At 38.2% G+C, this 19,293-nt stretch overlaps 1 protein-coding gene across 1 annotated transcript in view; it reads right to left on the bottom strand.

Moving 5' to 3' along the window:
* LOC121301074 (serine/threonine-protein kinase LMTK2-like) overlaps positions 1-15,516 on the bottom strand; it is a 43,520-nt gene extending 28,004 nt beyond the window's left edge. Inside the window, exons 1-2 of the mRNA XM_041230190.1 lie at positions 15,037-15,516; positions 308-432 (exon numbers count right to left, since the gene is read on the bottom strand). Coding sequence (XP_041086124.1) covers positions 308-432; positions 15,037-15,136 — 225 coding nt within the window. The 5' untranslated portion in view covers positions 15,137-15,516. The remainder of the gene's footprint in view (positions 1-307; positions 433-15,036) is intronic.
* Positions 15,517-19,293: the final 3,777 nt, after the last annotated feature.

Below are 19,293 nucleotides of genomic sequence, written 5' to 3' on the forward strand. Positions count from 1 at the left end.
AATCTTACTGTAGCTTTTACTTGGGATAGCTAGTAACAAGGTAAGTCTATGTATGTTTCATAAAGTGCCACCTATATTTCTTCACCCCTCTGTTCATAAGATGGTGTGCACATGACCATGTTTTCATACATATATTTCGATGACTACATAAGAAATGTCAGCATTCAGATGGTTTTAAAAGGATAATCTATTAAACACTATTGTCTTGGGTAGGTTTCCTTCCAAACAGTCCAGGTCTTGCCTGTCTTCTTACTTCCAATAATCATATTATTTAAATCACGAGATTGTGTTTCCAGCTGATCCTTACCTTGAAATCGATTTCTTGCTCCTTGCAGCAGGAAACACAATTCGCAACCAGGACTATCAACAAAACCAATCCAGACACAGATAGAGCTAGAGAGGATATATGAATTTCGCCTGCAGCTGCTTCCCCTAGGGAAAAAAAGACACAAAGACACAAATGCACACTCAGAATTCAAAATAATATCGAACCACTCTTTTTACACGCTAGTCAAAACAAAACTGAGTTGAGATAGAGCTGTGACATGCAAATAGAACCATGCAGGAAATAAATTCTATCAAAATACGTTCACATTTCAAAAACGTCTTACAAGCTTGTTCTGTTTGCTTAATTTGATTTGGCAGACCCCACTAACATTAACAGTGGTTAATGTTGTGCAATTTTGAGTTGTTTTTTTCTATATTTAAAACACAAAAACAGCAGACAGAAAAAATTAAAATTAAATTCAAATACAGACAACATATTGTACTTTACCATAACTAGGGCACTTAAACTACAGGCTGACAAACAAGAAAACAAAAAATCAGGAATGGATCAAAGATCCCAAATAATGTTCAGATATTAAACAGAAACACCACAAAATCATTCAATTATTTCAATTACTTCAGAAACAACTGCCTAATCAGAAACATCATACTAATATTGCTCCTGATTACAGAAGAGCTCTCAAAGCATTTATAGGGTTAAAGTCTATATTGAAGAATAGAGGTGCCAATTGCAATGACAGTTATGATTGCAACTGACCTGCAATACATTTGAAGTGGTTTTGAAGTAAAAGGAGAAACCATGTTTAAAATGCATCCTTATGCATTCAATGCTTGTGGCTACATTTTCCATACCAGATTCTCCAGTGCATCATAAGAATACATTTGCTGTTCTGTAGCCCTTCCACATGCTAACCAAAACACAAGCCAATTTTATATATAACAAGGAAGGATATCAAATTACTACTTTTTTTTTTTTGTTGGTTTCCTTAATTCTGAACCAATGCCACATTTATCCTCAACAGAACCTTACCGCATACTGTAAACTGAAGCCTGATTGATTCATAATCAATTGCCAAGAGGAACGTTATTCTAGTCTAGACATTTCTTTCTCTCGGATAGACAACAAAGCAATCTGTCACCATTTCTTGTTGGGTTGTTTTAAAATGTCAATCTGACCTGTTAACAGAAAGTACTTTGTAGGGGTCTGCCATCACACTGCAATGGTGCTAGAAGAGTTTCACAAACAAACAAATATCCAGCAAGCTTACTAAAAGAACTCTGAGTGGAGTGTCTTTCTAGTCAACAATGTAATTCATTTACATAAACTTGCTAAAAAAAACAGCAGTAGAGATGCTGTGACGATAAACTGTACTTTGGCTAAGAAGTGAATTTAAATAAACATTTCAGATTATACTGCAACATCCTTTGACCAATCCTGGTTTCAGCCTTTGCTTGAATAGGAAAAAAAAAAGGCTGACTGAGTTTGCAGCTTTCCATACAAGTTTTAATGAACGACTTTGAGATTTTAGAATAGCATGTGTGTCCTATATTTGGATCTCACTTCAAATACCAAGACGTTTGCAGTATCATACTGCAAGCTGCTTGCATTACTGTAACTTATCAACAGGGGGCCTTGTGTCTTCCAAATTGCTTTTGGTTCTTAATTTCCTATCTGTGTGTTTGGCAAACGAACACTAGTAGTAAAGCGTAAAATAAAAAAATTAACTGATTGTATGCCTAATAAAATGTGGATGTGTCAGAAACACGAAACAAGAAATAGCATTTAAGATAAGCAAGAAATATCCAGTATTTAACCGGATTTAGAGTGGCACTATTAAATCACATTTCAGAAACAAAAGGATGCAGGTTACAAAGACCTTGGTCACAAATCACTTTTTATGCAGCAATATAGTTTATCGGGTTTATTACCCTACTAAACATTTACAGGAACGAAGTTGTTATCCCCCCCCCCCCCCCATTTAGTAGGGTACTATAGTCCTTTATGCAATACACTCTCATCTAACGCTTGACCTAGATTCAGTTCATAGAGTGGCTATTTTAGGATTTGAAAACTAGGATTTCTTGAATTCTATCCATTTGCACAGAACTTCAGGCCACACTGCTTCTGAAATCAGTGGTACCAATGAACCACATCCTAGCTCAAACTGAGCTGCTAACAGAGAACTGTACACAAAAACTCAAGAATGCATTGACCTTTGTGGCTCCCATAACTCCAATAACATTAACCCTTAAAAATCAAGCCAGAATGCCTGACTGCTGAATGTTAAATGCTTTCAACTGCATCCTGTACTGCACTTTTAAGGTCGCTAACAACCTCCTAGAGAGATTCAGAAACTACATTAAATGTGACATGTATTTGGGAGTGCTCCCTCTGATTATCGTGGCTATACAGTGCTGTGCCGGATGTGAACTAATTCAACAAGCTGATTATGATCACAAACATGATAGTGTACACTTGATCCAGATATTATAATAATAATATCTAGTTTGATATAGCACCTTTCATAGTGGACCACCATCACAAAGCGCTTTACACAGGTAGGCTGTGAACTGTGCTTTCTGTCACTTACAGTAGGACACTGATTTAACATATAATTCGCTGGATGGAGCACAAGAAGGTTAAGTGACTTGCTCAGGGTCAAACAGTGAGTCAGTCAGGTGGGATCTGAACCAGTGACCTTTTGGTTGGAAGCCCTGGACTTTACCCACTGGACCACACTGCCTCCCGAGCAAGGTAAAGAGCTGCTCACGGCAGTAAATGTTTTTTTTGTTGTTTTGTTTTCACAGAATTATGTACCATATGAAACAAGCAATGTTTCCTTGAAAAATTGATCGAGTGAATGAAAGATTTAGAGGCTGCGGTCACATGCAGTGTTTTTCCAGCTCTGGAAGTTCAGACGGTACTACGAAGAGAACAGAGGCTGGGACTAAACTTGAAACCGTGGCAACGGTATCCTTTTAGCGGGCTTCAAAGAAATTACAAAACAAAAGAGAATTGTGCTGCTTTGGCAATTTTAGAAAATGTCGACCTCTTTACCAACAGTTGGCATTTTATATTTCTTAAATTAAAATAGAATTCCAACCCAGTCAAGTTATACTAACCTCAGTGTATACAATTCAGACATTCCACTTCATCAGAGCTCTTTACTTTCTTACTTTAAGCGTCATCTCATTGTTTCTGTTGTAGTTTGTGAACCTCTAGGCCAGCCCATCAATGCAAATAAAGGACCGATTGACAAGTGATTGATTAGTAGCATTACTGAATGGAAACAATTAAGGAGACAATGAGGAAAGGCTCTTCTGGATGACAGATTTGATTACAGTGATAAAAACACAAGCGTGTACTACAAGCTTTGATATCACTGAAATAGTCAACAACGCACTCAATCCTCGGCGCTCGCTGACAGATTCTGTAAATCGGTGAACAATTTAACCTAAAGTATGTTGTAAAGCAGGGGCTTTTACTTTAAGTGTGATGCCAGCACTGCAACATTTAAATGCAGTATAAGCATGTCACGCGGTCTGTAATGAGTCACCAGATCGTGGTCTCCTCATGTTACACTGGAGAAGCTCAAAGCAGGAGCAGCTTTTGAACAACTTCATCTTTAGTGTCCAAGTTGAGTTTCTATCATCTCTTTTAGCACCCACCAGCCTCCGCTGTCCCCAACACATAACAATTTGCTTTTCTACCACCTCATCCGCTTTGAAGACACTCTGTGTTTCAACAGCCAGGCAACAAGGCAAACACCAAATACGGTCCAACTAACTCCAAATGTATTGACCTGCAAACGAAAGGTTCACTTTGAGATCTACATGTATTTAAACACTTAAAAACAATCTGTTGCTGGGAATGTCAGTTTACACTTTTCACCAAATAAATTTTTTTAATAAAAATAACAAATCATATTTAAGACGGCGGTCCAGGCAGTAAAAACCTGCTTCCATGTTCACGTGCTGTACTGAGGATGCTCTGATTGGCTGGGTATTTCTGCTGTTTTTTTATGGGTGTCATTTACTTTGTGTCTTATTGAATAGCTCAGCTGTCACCTGTCAGCACTAAATAGGAAGCTTGAAAGTTAAGTGGGGCCACAGAGTGGCAGTCAATTAAATTGATGGAAATGAGACTTATTGCATAGCAGTTTCATCCATCCCAGGTTTTACCATTATCTTGATGTGCCTGTATTGTGCTGTATCTACTCATCTTTTTTAAAATTTAAAATGTGCTTTATAAAGACATTTTAGAAAATGGTTTACCCAGCACACACAGACAATGCTGTTTATTGTGGCTGCAATCTGGGAATCTTTGGTAAGAGATAAAAACAGATTTATTGTATTTGACACGTATTGATATCGAATTTAGGGAAGCCCAGATGTTTTGCTTAAAATTGCCTAGCAAAATGGATTGCGCATGTTTGATTTTTTTTTTTTTTTTTAATGCAAATTGTGTTGCAGTGTTATTTCCAGGCACTGTAAAAACAGTATTTTAACTAGCCAATTAGTTGAAAAACAGACAAACTGTGGGTGTATAACGAGGAATCTCTGAAAAATTGCTGATTAACGCTTCTCAGACTACCCTATTTCTAGGTACTGAAGATAACAGATCCTCATATGATGGGTTAGAATTGCTCCTCTTGCCAACGGTTGCTATAAATAAATCTCCAAACAGCTTGAAATATAAAGTCAGGTGATAAACTAAAGTCAGAAAAAGAAACTTGTTATAGGAAGGTGTAATCGACCCTATTAATACCTCTAAATCAAGATGCCTCCGTGATGAACACTTTAGTTAAGTATTGCCCAGCTTTGAAGCTTAATTCCACATAACCATAGATGTATTGTAACATGCTGTTTACATTGAGATTACATTTGACAAAGGAATGTTAGCCAAGAGTTAAATGATTCTGCAATGAAGATCGCCAACATATCTAAGGGACAGTCCGTTTAAAAAAATAAAGAAAGATTTAAAAACAGGACAGTAAATTCAACTGCCTTTCCTTTTGCAGTTTGTCGATACAGACTTTGACTTAAAGATCAAAGATGTAAAGGTCGCTGGTACATCTTGATACAAATCTGATCATGACACCAAATAAAGCGATTTCAGCAAGAGCCTTTGTATTGCTCTAAGCACGGTTCAACAGATTCGCCCCATGGAAAGGGATAGCACTAGCATATGGGAAATAGATGGAATTAAGGTTTGGTTAATTTCCTAACTAATGACATTTGAAGTTCGTGACCAAACTGTTAATCTCCTTTGTATGGTATACCGTCTAATGAATCTCAAAAAAAACGACGAGTGCACAATCGCACAAGCACGTTGGTAGATAGAGATCAGCGCCTCTACTTTTGAGCTTCTAACTGCCGAGGCCTGTGGATACGTACTTCCAAAAGCTCTGAATTTGTTTTCAAAAATGCCTTTTCACATTGTATTCCTCAACAACTGACACACATTCATTGCAGAACAAACGTATTGGCTTCGCGTTCGGTACGGTTGGTAAAATAAGTATTTATTGGTACATGCATCGTTGAATCTACGATTTTCACCTCTTACTTGCTATATCACTTCCAAAAAAACACGAGTAAAAAGCTAAACTCACCCTCAGGGCACGCAAAGCGGAACGCAATGCAATTGGCTGTGGGAGTCATGCCGAGAAGTTCAGTGGCTGGAAAGGGGTGGTATGATGTGCACGCTGCTTTGCTGGATACCAAAGTAAGACGCACATTAGGGTTTTTTTTTTTTTTTTTCATTTTCCATATTGATTTTCGTTCATTTTTATATTTTTTTGCCGATGTCGGTGGGCCACTTTGTTGTCCCTTGTGGGCTGGATGTGTCCCGCGGGTCGCCACTTGAAGAGCCCTGTTCTACAGCAGTGGTGCGTAAACTTTGTGTATGTGTGGTGTGTGGTATAAGATATATATATTATATATTGATATCTATATATATATATATATATATATATATATATATGATATATGACGTACCCCTTCACTTAGCATACACATACATGCATTAAAATGTTACAACTTCATATTTTAATAGGTGGTGTGTTTTTCTCCCGGATTTAATGTCACACGGATATTTCTTCTTAAATTTCACCACAAAAAGTCCAGATTTAGCTAAATACATAAGCATATCAAAAATTCAACATTTAACATCAGTCTATAAATGTTATTATTTTTTTAGACATTTAGCTAATACTTCTAACAAATCAGTGAAAAAACTCAAGTAAATTAAATCTTGTTTTTGTTTCAACTTGGCGATTCAACATTTAGCTAACAGATAAACCTGAAAAACATTTACCGCTCAGCAATTAAATCTAAGAAAACAAATCTGAAACAATAAATTCAGTTTTTTTTTTTTTTTTACACTTGTCGGACCATACACGGAAGCCGCCACTTCAGCTCTGTTCACTGCAGTTTCACACACACTCGCCACTTCAAATATTCATGTATTTATTTAAAATGTTCTATCATTTAAAAATAAATAAATAAAAAATAAATTTACAGAACTGCCCCTTCAGTCATTACTGACCCTCCCTGCCCCCCACTTTGAGCACCACTGCTCTAGAGCTGTCAATCCCAATCTTTGTATTCATAAAAAAATAAATGAAAAAAAAATCAACCAAAAAACAGGGCCAATGATAATGTCGCTTATTAGAATTGAAAATGGATTGAGAATGGATTTAAAAAGCTTTCTACTACCTCCCTGAATGATTAGAGTACAATAAAGAGGGTCTGATGAAACCAGTGTCCAGTTGTCTTGTAATAGTAACTCATTATAAAAGAGATGTTACATCACCTTCAGATAGAGGCATTTTTTACAAGGCAGCAGCAAAAGGGACACACTGTAAGAGCTGTGAAAAAGTGACAGTTAAATATGTCAGGAAAGGATATTGTGGGAAGCCAAACTCCTTACCAGACAGGAAACACAGCAAGACACTGACCCAACCACAAACCACTGTGAGTGGAAAGTACAGTGTGAGCCTGGTATGCACTGGAGTCAGGTCGGGACAAACACCCTGCATGCAGATATTGGAAGAGCTTCTGCGTTGTGCTGCCAGGGACTCTGCCACTCTACTGATGTAATGAATGGTTTGCCAAGTTCCAAACTCATTTACTGGCCAATGTGTGACAAAGAAACTGGTGGCAAAACAAAGCACAGTTTGTGTACTAGAAAATGAAAGTGAGAATAGTGAGCATGTGGTTTGCTGTGGGTTCGTGTGCTGGACATGTCACCCTTGACCCTAACTTACAGACATAAAAAAATAAAATAAAAAATACACACATGGTCCTTTAATAAACAAGTAAGACTGGTCTTTATACTGCCATTTTATTTTGTTTTTTTTTTTTTTTTAAAAACAAAAATATTGAGTAATTTAAGCCAATAGCTAAACTTCCATCATGGCTCCATTATCATTATGCAGAAGGTCAACAATGTTTGACCAGCTTTCTAAAAAAGTATTTTGTACAGCGCACACTACAAAAAGAAAAAGGGGAAAATTGTACAGCCTCTGACATCTGAAGCTGCAGTATGCATTTTTAAACAGAAGAGTATTCCAGTAAAAAAGTTCAATGCAAGTTGGAGGGGGAGAAAATGCCAGATCGCTAGTTGTGAAAAGGAACACAGATGCTGCAACAGTGGCAATGCCTTGAAATATGCATTGCCCACTTCATAAGCACAACGGAGTGAATACAGGTCTCACTCGCGTATAAGAGAGTGCTGGTCCAACCAGGAAGATCTTCTCATTGACTAGAATTGCACCAAGCAGGAACCAACAGCATTAATACAAACTGCAACAGGTCTAGCCTTTATTACTATGCAACGTGTGGGAAAGTCCCTGCATGCTACAATATCACTGATAACAGACGGCAAAATCAATCCAAAAACATACTAGTCTAGAGCAGTAGAAATGGATTTAGCTTTTCATCTTTGCTCTCAATCCTCCCAGATATCTTAAATCCAGTCTAACTAGGCTAACATTTACAATCCCCATATGACTGAATTTACTAGAGCCAATTAGAACATGTTGGTCTGCATTAAAAACTGACTATTAATGAGTGTAGTGCAATAGTGGTTACAGCCATGCCAACATGTTGGGGCAGATTAACCCCCCTGGCTGGTTGAACATATTAAATGAGCAGCACCACATATGCTTTTGATGTTTCAAGTTTGATAATAAACCTTCAGACTAATACTTTAGCAAGCAGTAATTCTTTGATGCCTTTACATATATCTTCATTATCAGAACATCGTTAACTTAACTTACTTTTCTTGTAAGCACCACGTCTCATTTTTAAACTATGATACTGTAATTAGATTAACCAGCCTTACTAAACAAGAGATAGGATTTTTTACTTTTTTCTCTTTTTTTTTTTTTATATACTATAGTTTTTGGTTAACAAACCCCCTATTCAGTTTCCCTCTCCATAAATAAATGAAAGATGTTTTTTCTTAACAGTGACTGAAAACTCTCCACGGGTTAGAAGCCGTCTATTTTTAAACATGAAATGCCGCTGTTTGGGTAGGAACTGTATCGCACCAGCCTTGTTTGATTCTTCATCTTTCCAAGACAACACCGGTTCCCAAGAGAACAGTCATTTTCATTACAGTACCTTGGATTCTGAACAGATCTCTAAACAAGACTGGTCACTGGTTGGGAGCCCCAAGGAGCATATGGATATAGAAAGTGATGCTTTTGATTCAGCTAAAGGCACTCTGAGACAGGAAATAAGATTTACATTTCACTAGGGTTTTACAAGAGTATTATTAAATAGATTTAATTAGGAGGCAGTGCGGTGCAGTGGTTAAAGTCCAGGGCTTGTAACCAGAAGGTCACCAGTTTTATTATTATTATTATACTAAACGCACCTTACAATTCCATGGTGTAAGGAGACTCTGGAATAAATAAAGGTTATGTTTATATAGAATCCACAGTGGTGGGATTTGTGAACTGCAGCAGTGACTCCTCGTCCAAGTTCAATTTTTTTCACTTTCATTTATTTGGCATTATAAATTAAGAATGCACAAACACCCACCTCAGATCAGGTTTTATTAAATTCACAATGAAGGATGGGGGGGGGCTATCATGAAAAGTTCCCAAAAATGAATTTCCCCACCACTAATATAATTATTACAGTACACTAGGCTGTGCAAGCCTGTTTTGCACTTGTGTGACCACTGGGGCCTATTTTGGTTTGTTCACTTTTTGATCTGTAGAAAACTGTAACATATACAGAAGCAGTTGTCCTTACCTTAAAGTTTTAAATCACCTTCACAACCAAAAGCAGTGACATGGTTAAGTTTCAGTACAATGAGATGTACTGAGGATAGCCTACACCTGGAACATTCATAAAAAACTAACGAGAAGGGTTGTTTACATCTATCCCAATGGTTGAAAAAAGCAAAACAAAACAAAAAAACACATTGCTCTATAAAATGAGTATTTGTAAAGATATAACTAGCATAATGTATGGAAACCAAAAAACTTGACAGCTGAATTGTGAAAATGACTTCCCTTAGATCAAGCGCTGCACCTGCTCAGAAGCAAAATGTTCTACAGCATTCTATTCTTCTTGCGGTTCTGAAACTATACGCTTGGATTATTTTACATAATAAAATGATTCCAATCCAATCAGCTAAATGCTCTTCTTTAAAATGTAGCCACAAGTTCAAAGAAACAAAATCCCCTAAAACAATGACGATTACAATAGGTTAACAATAACAGAAACGCCATTTCAGCAGTACTTTAACAGAATATGTTCAGATTCACTTTACTTAACCTTGAAGTCCTCTTCGTTTAATGCTGTGCAATGCATGTCCCTGACAGATTTACTGGGCAGCGATAAAGGGAATTCATCATTATGACAATGACGTGGTGAGGTTTGACTGTACGGTTTAATTTGTTACCGTTTTATTCTGGTTTTGTGTTTATTTCATTTGATCATTAGGCAGAAGATGCTGGAAATGATTCTAAACTATACTCCAATTTCGGTTTTCAACATGCGATGCGCTCATCATACAATGAAAATAAAAAAACCTGTTGGGTTTTTATTAAACAATGCACTTCCTAGCAGGACTGCTCTCCCCCACCCAAGGACAAAATAAACCTTTCTTCATTTCACAGCAAAAAGGTTGCAATGGAAACGGCAAGCCTGTGCCTTTTCTGTGGCCAGCCAGATGTGGCTCGCTTGCATTTTGTGGTCATGTATCCTGCAGTGAAAACTGAAGGGATGCCATGCTGGGTGCATTGCAAAGCCATGTCTTCACTAAAGGAAAGTCAATGGAAATGACACTTGATGAATATTCAGAAAGCCTGTCACAGAAAGGCTCTGCAGGACACACTTCCATGCAGTGCCTACAGGTGCAACAAACTGGAGAGAGGTGGTTAAGGGTTGATTTTTTTTCCTATCACTTTTCAGTTAAAATGTAAACTCTTGCTGACCCGAATGCATCACAGTGCATTTAATATGTCATCAACTTTCTACAACAGATCTTAAACAAGGTAACCCCAGCTACGAAATTAAACCGTTCCAGTTTAAAGATAGAACAGATGCCACTCTGTTGGCAGCCAAGAATACAGTAGGCACGCAATATTCCCAACACCAGTGGATACACCGATTTAGTCCGGATAACTAGGTGCCAGTGCATGCTGAGATGCTGGGCTGGTAACATGACTGTCAGACAGGAAATGCATCTTACCCAACATCCTGAGACCTTTAATCTGCAGTACTGTAACGTGCAAAATGTGTCAGTATGCTTGATTAATCAACTGCAACTTCTGAGAGCATTATCAGGCTATCTGCTTAAGAAATGCAACATAATGTTATTACCTATAAATGTGAACGTATGCAAATGAGCAATTTATTAAGTAGCTTAACATCTGAAGTAGACAGCTTGAATTTACATATATTACTCCTAACTCTTGTCATGAAGAGGCTCTTTAAATAATATGTCTTTTAAAGGCATGTGATTAATAGTTTTGTAAATTGCACAATGCAAAAAGTTTGATATTGTACAAACACTTCATATTGTGCTTCAGTAATTAAACCTCTCACATATACATCATGCCTTGCTTGACATTTAGACCAAGACCAATAGAATTTTTCATACACACTAGAGAACCACTGAAACAGATACTACTAAACATTTCCAGTAACTTCATAATTAAAACAGGATTATTCACAGCTAAAATGGGTTATACCAAAGCGCTGATCGCTACTAAACTGGTCCAAACGTCACAAGACGTCTCACATGATAAGTCAGTTTTATGCACATAAACCATGTTTGGATTGAATTCTACAGTAGGCTAGAACTTTGCTGCTTGATTGCTCATTCGCCCTCAATTCTTGAGATAAGCAAAGTCTACTGAAGAGAAAGGGTAGTTAATAATCAATCAAAAGAATAGATAACTGCTTCAGTGGTTGAAATCTACATTAAGAGTTATTTTAGTACTGTATGATCTTACGGTTAGACAACACATGGGAAGGTTAACATCCTAGAATTCATTTTCCATGAATGCACAGCATAAACAAAACTCTAGAAATAAATAACACTGCGTTACAATAATATTTATAGACAAAACATCTAACAGCATGAACATTATTCAGCACCTTGAAATAAAAATAGGAATATTGAAAGAATATATTTTATATTTTCAACCTTAATCACACCATTGGAGGTTGGCAGGAAGAACTTTAGTAGTTCACAGGCCTATATCAATCTGATTGACAAAATCCACTGGATACTTAGACTACTCGAAGTACTTGGGGAAACAGCAGTGCTGTGTTTGTAGGCAGTTTGTCTTTTCCACAGGAAAGTGAACATTATTTAAAACTATGTGTTAAAGCCTGGAGAATAACAACAACATTAATTCCCAAAAAATTAACCTTTTATTTTTTTTACTGCAATGACATCCCTGTACTCGGAGAAACGAACATGGAGCTCGGTTTTTGCACAGTGTGAGATCTTGGTCACTTCTAGCTGCAGCATCAAAGTACACTGTGCCCCTGTATCCTAAACATTTACAGTGCATTGACCTTTCACGAGGCAACCTCAAAAATCAATAGGCGTCTACAGCAGCACACCCTCCAACCACAAGTTGGCACTAAAGAAAGACCCTTTCATACTTGCACCCCTACCCAGGTCCTGGCTACCCAGGTCACAATCCCCCGTAGTGTGAACGACTTACCCGAGTCCTACCCAGGTCCCAGTGACCCGCCTCAGGATGTGGTTTGACATGCTTTGACCCAGGTTGAGCGAGACAAAATGCTTGCTGGACGTTTATGAGCCAACACAATAACAAACAGCCACGCCTTTGTGAAGGTTTCACATCCGCAAGGAACATTTCTGTTTAGCCATAATTTTTGTTGCTTGAGACACACCATGAGCCAGATTGCAGCAGGGATGTAGAAACATTTGCTCTAATCAACACTTGGGCCGACAGTTCAATCCAGAGAAGCTTGGACGGAAGCGTCTGTAACACAGGTACCCGAGTACCCCACCCTCATGACACCGGGGTCAGCCAGGTAGGTTCTGACCCAGGCAGAGCATGCCAGTGTGAAAAGGGATTTAGATGAAAAAGCATACATTGGCTGACAAACAAAATCCATACCACCACTGACTGGACATCCTGTACCATTATTCAGTAGGGTGTTCCCATGAGGTTCAACATTGCACAGGAACAATGACTCATCAAGTCAGCACTGTGCAGTATAAAACCAGAACTGCAGGATTTTCCTATTTATTGATAAAACAGAAGTGAATGTCTCAAGCAATAGGACGCCTTTAATCTGAAATGCAGACCTTGGATACTGCTAAAAGCTGCTGTGGATCTCAACAGCACTAAACCATTTTATACAAAGATCCAAAAAGCACTTTGTAAAATGAATGATGGTTTGTCAATTTAGATCTCTTAACATGCAGTACTCTGTTTAAAAAGCAGAACAATTATCAGTCTTTATTACCAAATTCAATGTAACATTCTGGGATGCATAACTGCACTATTATAAAGGTTTAAAACTAAACCACTTTAGAATTTCCGGAGTGAAGGTTTTACTATTCACTATGCACATCCGTTGATAAAACATCAATACATTTGAAATGCCTCTCGACTTACAGCCCAATACACCATTTCAGCTATTTTTGTACAAACTGGGCAATAAAAGTGGCAAGCACTAGGAATCTCACAAGCTTGAACTCTCTGTAATGACCATACAGCTGGGACCTGCAGATATCTGTGAAGTGACCTCTGAACCTTGAATCCTATAAATTAACTGGTGTTTCATTGTAAAGCAAGCGTGAACAATCTTCACTGCAAATCTCTTCAACAGCCACACTACGGAGGGCTCAAGAAGCCAGGCAGTATGGAGCAGTGATTTAGCACCATTTTGTTGTGATTCTTATAATCCTTAAGCCTAGTCTAGCAAAGCACCATGGGAAACCAGCAGTGTTTCGCTCCTTTTTGTGACTACAAGAACTTAAAAAAATTTAAATAAACGTTGCGTATGTATTGTTGCACTCTGCGAGCCACGAAAGGTATTAGTAATTGTGCCAATTCAAACATAGCGCCTCTCCCTATTCCACAGTTATTTTTGACCTGGCATTTTCATAGCCTCAAACACATAAACAGATGACATTTAAAACAGATATGCCACTGTGGAAGCAGGCAATCATAAAAGTATTTAATGCTTGTTGAGCAATACTGCCAAGATTCCTAATGTGTTTTCTGTCCATCTTCCCACTTCATGTCGAGGCCAGTGGCAGACAACATCTGCACTTGGGGTCCAGGTCTTTGTACCAACTCTCCACAGTACTTAATGAATACATTGAACAAATAACAAGTAAATTATACCAACTAAAGTTGCACTGACGGCATTTCAAGATTGGAATTGCCTATGTGTGATCTAGGCTTGCAGATGACACTTACTGTATTTATATCATAACACAAAAAGGGTCCACAAGCAGCCCTGCCTGTATATGCAATCATCCTTCCTGTTATCCACTCGAACTGGTTTTCTCAAACAAAAAAAGTGTTGTCTTCACCTTTAAAAATGATAACTCTCACCAAAAAATGCAATTACCCCAAATAGGCTACATATCAGTGCAAAAATCCATGTTGGAGACAGTGCTACAATGATAATGCAAACGACTATTAAATATCTCTTCACCTAATGCCAGTTAACATTAGGTATCCATACAAGCATTATAATAAATGTCTAACACATCTGAATGCCAGACAGAATGTACAAAGCTAACTGGACCTGACGTAAGGAGTGACATCACTGATGAACAACGACCCATAAACGCTTGCATGATTCAGTCACTGCTTGTGTAAAATGCATCATTTCGGTTTTACTTCTGTTCTAAATGCAATCATTTCGGTTTTATTTCTGTTTTCCAGTTAACGTGTAATTTATTTAACAAGCACCATCAGCCGACAGTACTTCACACACAAATGGGTTTCTAGTATTGGTTCAATAATGCATATCGGCACAGTATTTGTCAACATAAATTACAACATACTGCACCACCGAGACCAATTAAACGAGTGATCAATACCCAAGCGTTTAAATATGGGTGCTCAATTCAACAAGACAAGGCAGCTATCTTTAGACAATACTAGTAACGTTTCCCTGACAACCATTCTGACTAAACTGATTGTTAAAATACTGACTCAGTACAATGGCGGTTCGTTAATCGATTTGCTGTTTCGAAATCTAATTGTGGTTCTTTACCTGCACCGGACTCCGGAAGTGGAGCCCCTTCAACGATTAACAACGCCAAGTGCAGAACGCCAAACGCCAACACCACAAAATATCCATGTCGATTTCCCATCCTCAGTCCTCTTCGTTTCTTCTCCGAGTCCTAGACAGAGAACTACCGCATATACAAATATTTACAGGATTATAAAGTAGTATTAAAAATATTAAATTAGACCAACAAAGACAAACGCATTCTTGGTGTTTTGCTTCTGCTTTTTGAGTTCCCCAGGTAAAAATATATCTATGTATTTATACGGCCAGATTTGCTTCACTCTTGTCTCATTGTCCTTCCGATGAAAGAAAGGATTGTTACCTTTCTTGGGTTAACATTTTTGCTAAAACGTGGATTACAGTCATCGTTAAGCACAGACCAAATGGTCGACGTGAAACCTAACATTTAAATCAACTGTGTAACACACGATCAAACACAACCATTGCTCGATAGCGCCATGTTCTTACTACGTCATTTCAAAGGGATTGACTTAATAAAGCGTGTGAATGATAGCCGTACGGACGAATGAAATACCTCCGCCAGCTAAAACCACCCAATCAGTACTCTAAGGAGGGATGAGGGGGAGTTATTTTACTGTCTAAGTTCGGGGCCCGGTGACGCTAAGGAGTTAGTCACTATCAACCTTGAGGAATGCAAAAGGTGCGTGTGTAACCCAACAGGAAAAGCGAGCTTTCTCAGGAGAGAGCGAGCGTTAAAAACCCTTCTATAAACAGGAACCTGCCGACATTTGGAGGTATACGAGCCTGGCAGTTTAAGCAACATGTCAATTGTGTATTCACACGATGTATCGCAATGCCTCGATATTTAGATTTCTGGTGCATCTGTTAGATTATTATTACTACGACTGTTACATAATAATTAGGTACTGTAATCCATAGTTTTACTTTACCATTATCACCAGGTTACCGGCGGTACTTCAGTTTGACCGGTATTTTGAAACCTAGTGCTCACGTGGAAGGTATACCTTCCTTCACCTATTCCCCGTGTTTGCATTCTTGATCAAGACCCATTGGTGCGTAAATGTAGAGCTGATACACTGTATTTTTTATTTACAAATCTTAAAAATATGTTCTAAAATGATCTGACTTGTATCCAACCCGCATTCTCCCCTGAGGACTCTTCACAAAGGGACAGTACCAGCATTTTCTGTCATGGCTTCATTTTTTATAAGGCACCTTTCAAACAAATGGGTAAGTTTGAGTTGGTTACATTGGCTATACAAATGGAAATGTATCCTGTAATACATGAAGGCTGCATCTCCATGTTGTCAGTCACTGAAGAGCGCAAGTCTGACTGATTAGAGCCAAGGGCTGATAGAACTAGTTCTTCTGTTTCCAAGACTGCATTCATTACTGACGCTGTAGGTCTCAAAAGTGATGACTATGGGCCAGTCAGGGGGGGAACAGACTTAACTAGTACAGAATTCCAACCTCAGCTTCCTATCCTGAATTAACTGGAGACGAATGTAAAATCAGAAGTGTGACTTGCAGACAGATGTCCAGACGGACAGCCAGCCAACATCTATTTACTCCCATCTTCTACAATAAGTCACCACTGTCACATTTAAACAACATGCATTTTCATCAATGAGTGAAAAAAAGGAAAACTGATTTTCTATTGAACCAACCCTCTGTATGAAGAAAGCACCGTAACACAACAATGCTTCACATGCATTCTCTTTGGTCACGCTACCTGGCTTCTATATTTGGCACAAACTGTTGACAAAAAAATTACCAAAATAACTGGTTTCAGAAAAGGAGTTTACTCATGTTGATTTGTTAAACCGGAAATACAAACAGCATAGTCTTAATCATTCATTAAATACATCTGTAGTCATGATGTCATTGTAAAGTTCCAAAGCTACTGAAATACAGATTCAAGTCATTCTGTAAATATATACGCTTATACTTTGGTTATTTAATTTCATGTTGAGTGTGTTCATTGTCTCTCATGTGTAATATGAGCACTATTTATATTCCTAAAGGGCTTGAAAATGTAAATATACATTAAAAGGTCAGGAGGAAAGGTTTTATAATGTGCTACTGTACTCTGTTTTCTGAAGATACACAATATTGAGCCTGCTGCTCTGTGATGTGAAAGACTTTCCTTGGTAAAATTCAACATTAGAATGTTTTTTTTTTTGTTATTTTTCTGTTGTCCGTCAACAAAGTAATACAGTCGTGCATGTACTGCTCTAGAATATTTCCTGCCCCTGCTGTTAATGTTTACAATACTTTCCAAGCAAACGTTTTGGGGCTGATGTGAGGTGAGTAAGGAGTACAGAGAGCAATAGGTGCTGTATGAGATTTGTGGGGCATGAAAATCAAACCAAACCAAAAAATATGTCAGAGGGAAGGGCAGCAAAATCATCTTGATGCACGGAAAAGAAAATAAAAGTTTTCTGAGGAGTAGCTGAGAGTCCTTATGGCTGAAGTCAACTCAACATGAAATTGAGTTAGTTGGAAAAGCCTCAGCCAACATCAGTTATGCTGCCAAAGAGGCCATATGGTCTTGTATAGTGGAGAAGGCCAGTGCTGTCGGTGCTGCCAAGACAGTCACCCAGGTGATGAAAAGGTGAAATTCAGCTATTAGGTCTAGGATGACCTGTAGAGTGAGACGATAACGCTCTACCACTGCATCCTCCAATATCCTAAACAAAGTGACGCTGGGCTTGAATATGCAGGGTCTTCTCTGTGTTGCCCTTCTCTGAAGGTTTTCCTGCCTGTCCTCAACAAGAGCCAAGCATTGCTGCATCAGGAAGTGTACCACAGTAGCCACCCTGAGGCCAATGACAGGTCTCTGCAGGTATGTGGTTTTATACAGCTCTTAGCTACTCCCTTCTGCAATGGTTTACACCTTGTAAGAGGAGGTGCAAAGTTTTTGGAGGGTCATCAATTGCCCAAATGCAAGCCAAAATCCTTACATCTCATTATAATGTTTGCACCCACTTAGTATTTCAGATCCCCGCCCAACTCCATTCTCTTTTTCTTCATTTGAATACATTTCAATACCATTTAAATGGATTAATGATGGCAAAGTGCAAATTTGATAGCGGGTGCAGAACCACAGGAGAAAAACATCCTTTACGTATGCCACATTTTCAGTGGCCGCTAAAGTCCCACTTTATGGCCGCTAAACATGGTTTGCGTGTGCAAAACACAGATTTTGAGTGCAATGTGGGTGTTTTGCAGCTGCACAACACTTTGCATGTATCCTTACATCAGCCTGTTAATGTGCATACAATATAATTACATAGAGAGATGATGTACAAATACAACTCTTCATGTTGCAAAACATACACATTCAAATTGACAGAAATAGTATGTCAAACGTTTCCATGAAGGGTGTGTTTTTTTTAAAGATGTCTGAACTTGTCATTAAGAAAATTGTTAAAGGCGTCCTCAATGCTGGCAGTAGTCAGTTTTTCCCTGAACTCACAAATACTGTGGCTCCCACCGACTCAAGGAGCTCTAGACAAGGTTATTGTGTCTGTAACAGGCTTGTGCACTTTGTAGCAGTGAATGAAGAAGTAAAAAAGCCTCAGCGAAAACGCTAACACTACAGGACTATGGGCTTGCATATGAAATCAACTGGAGATCACGAGTAATGAATATTTCAATACAGGCAACCGTTACAGGAGTGCTTCCTAACTTAAAACAAAATCATATGAGCACTTTTCTTAGTACATGGCTCAAATGGAAATGTGTTTGATTATTTACACAGTCTACATATGCCTGCATCAAAGATACAAGAATACAGAACTGCTACTGTAAACAGAGCAATAGAAATGAGTGAGTACAACATTCTTTTAACTTAATTTGTGAAATACATGTGTAAGAGAGTTTTTTTTCATGCACTTTGTCATGTACTTACCAGTACTTGCCTTCATACTGTACTACTTCCAGAAAACTTTGTTCTTGAACAATGAGTCCAGCGCAATGGATTGGCCAAGTAGACTCATCATGACAACTGACGGCTTTCTGTGATCTCCATACCTCTGCAAGAAAATAAAGTCACTGCCTTTTCTAAAACATTTTCTTTATAATAATTTCTGTTCTGGTTTGTAAGTTATTAAGCACTTACAAAACTGTCCTAACTTGAAAAGAGATTAAGAATATCCTGCAGGAATTTACAGTAGTGTAATGTTGTGTTGTCTAGAGTGGTGTTTTTGGAGTTTTACAATATGGTTGTGAATATAGGCTCATGAGTTTATATAT

The sequence above is a fragment of the Polyodon spathula genome, chromosome 26 (genome assembly GCF_017654505.1).
Source record: "Polyodon spathula isolate WHYD16114869_AA chromosome 26, ASM1765450v1, whole genome shotgun sequence".
Taxonomy (NCBI): domain Eukaryota; kingdom Metazoa; phylum Chordata; class Actinopteri; order Acipenseriformes; family Polyodontidae; genus Polyodon; species Polyodon spathula.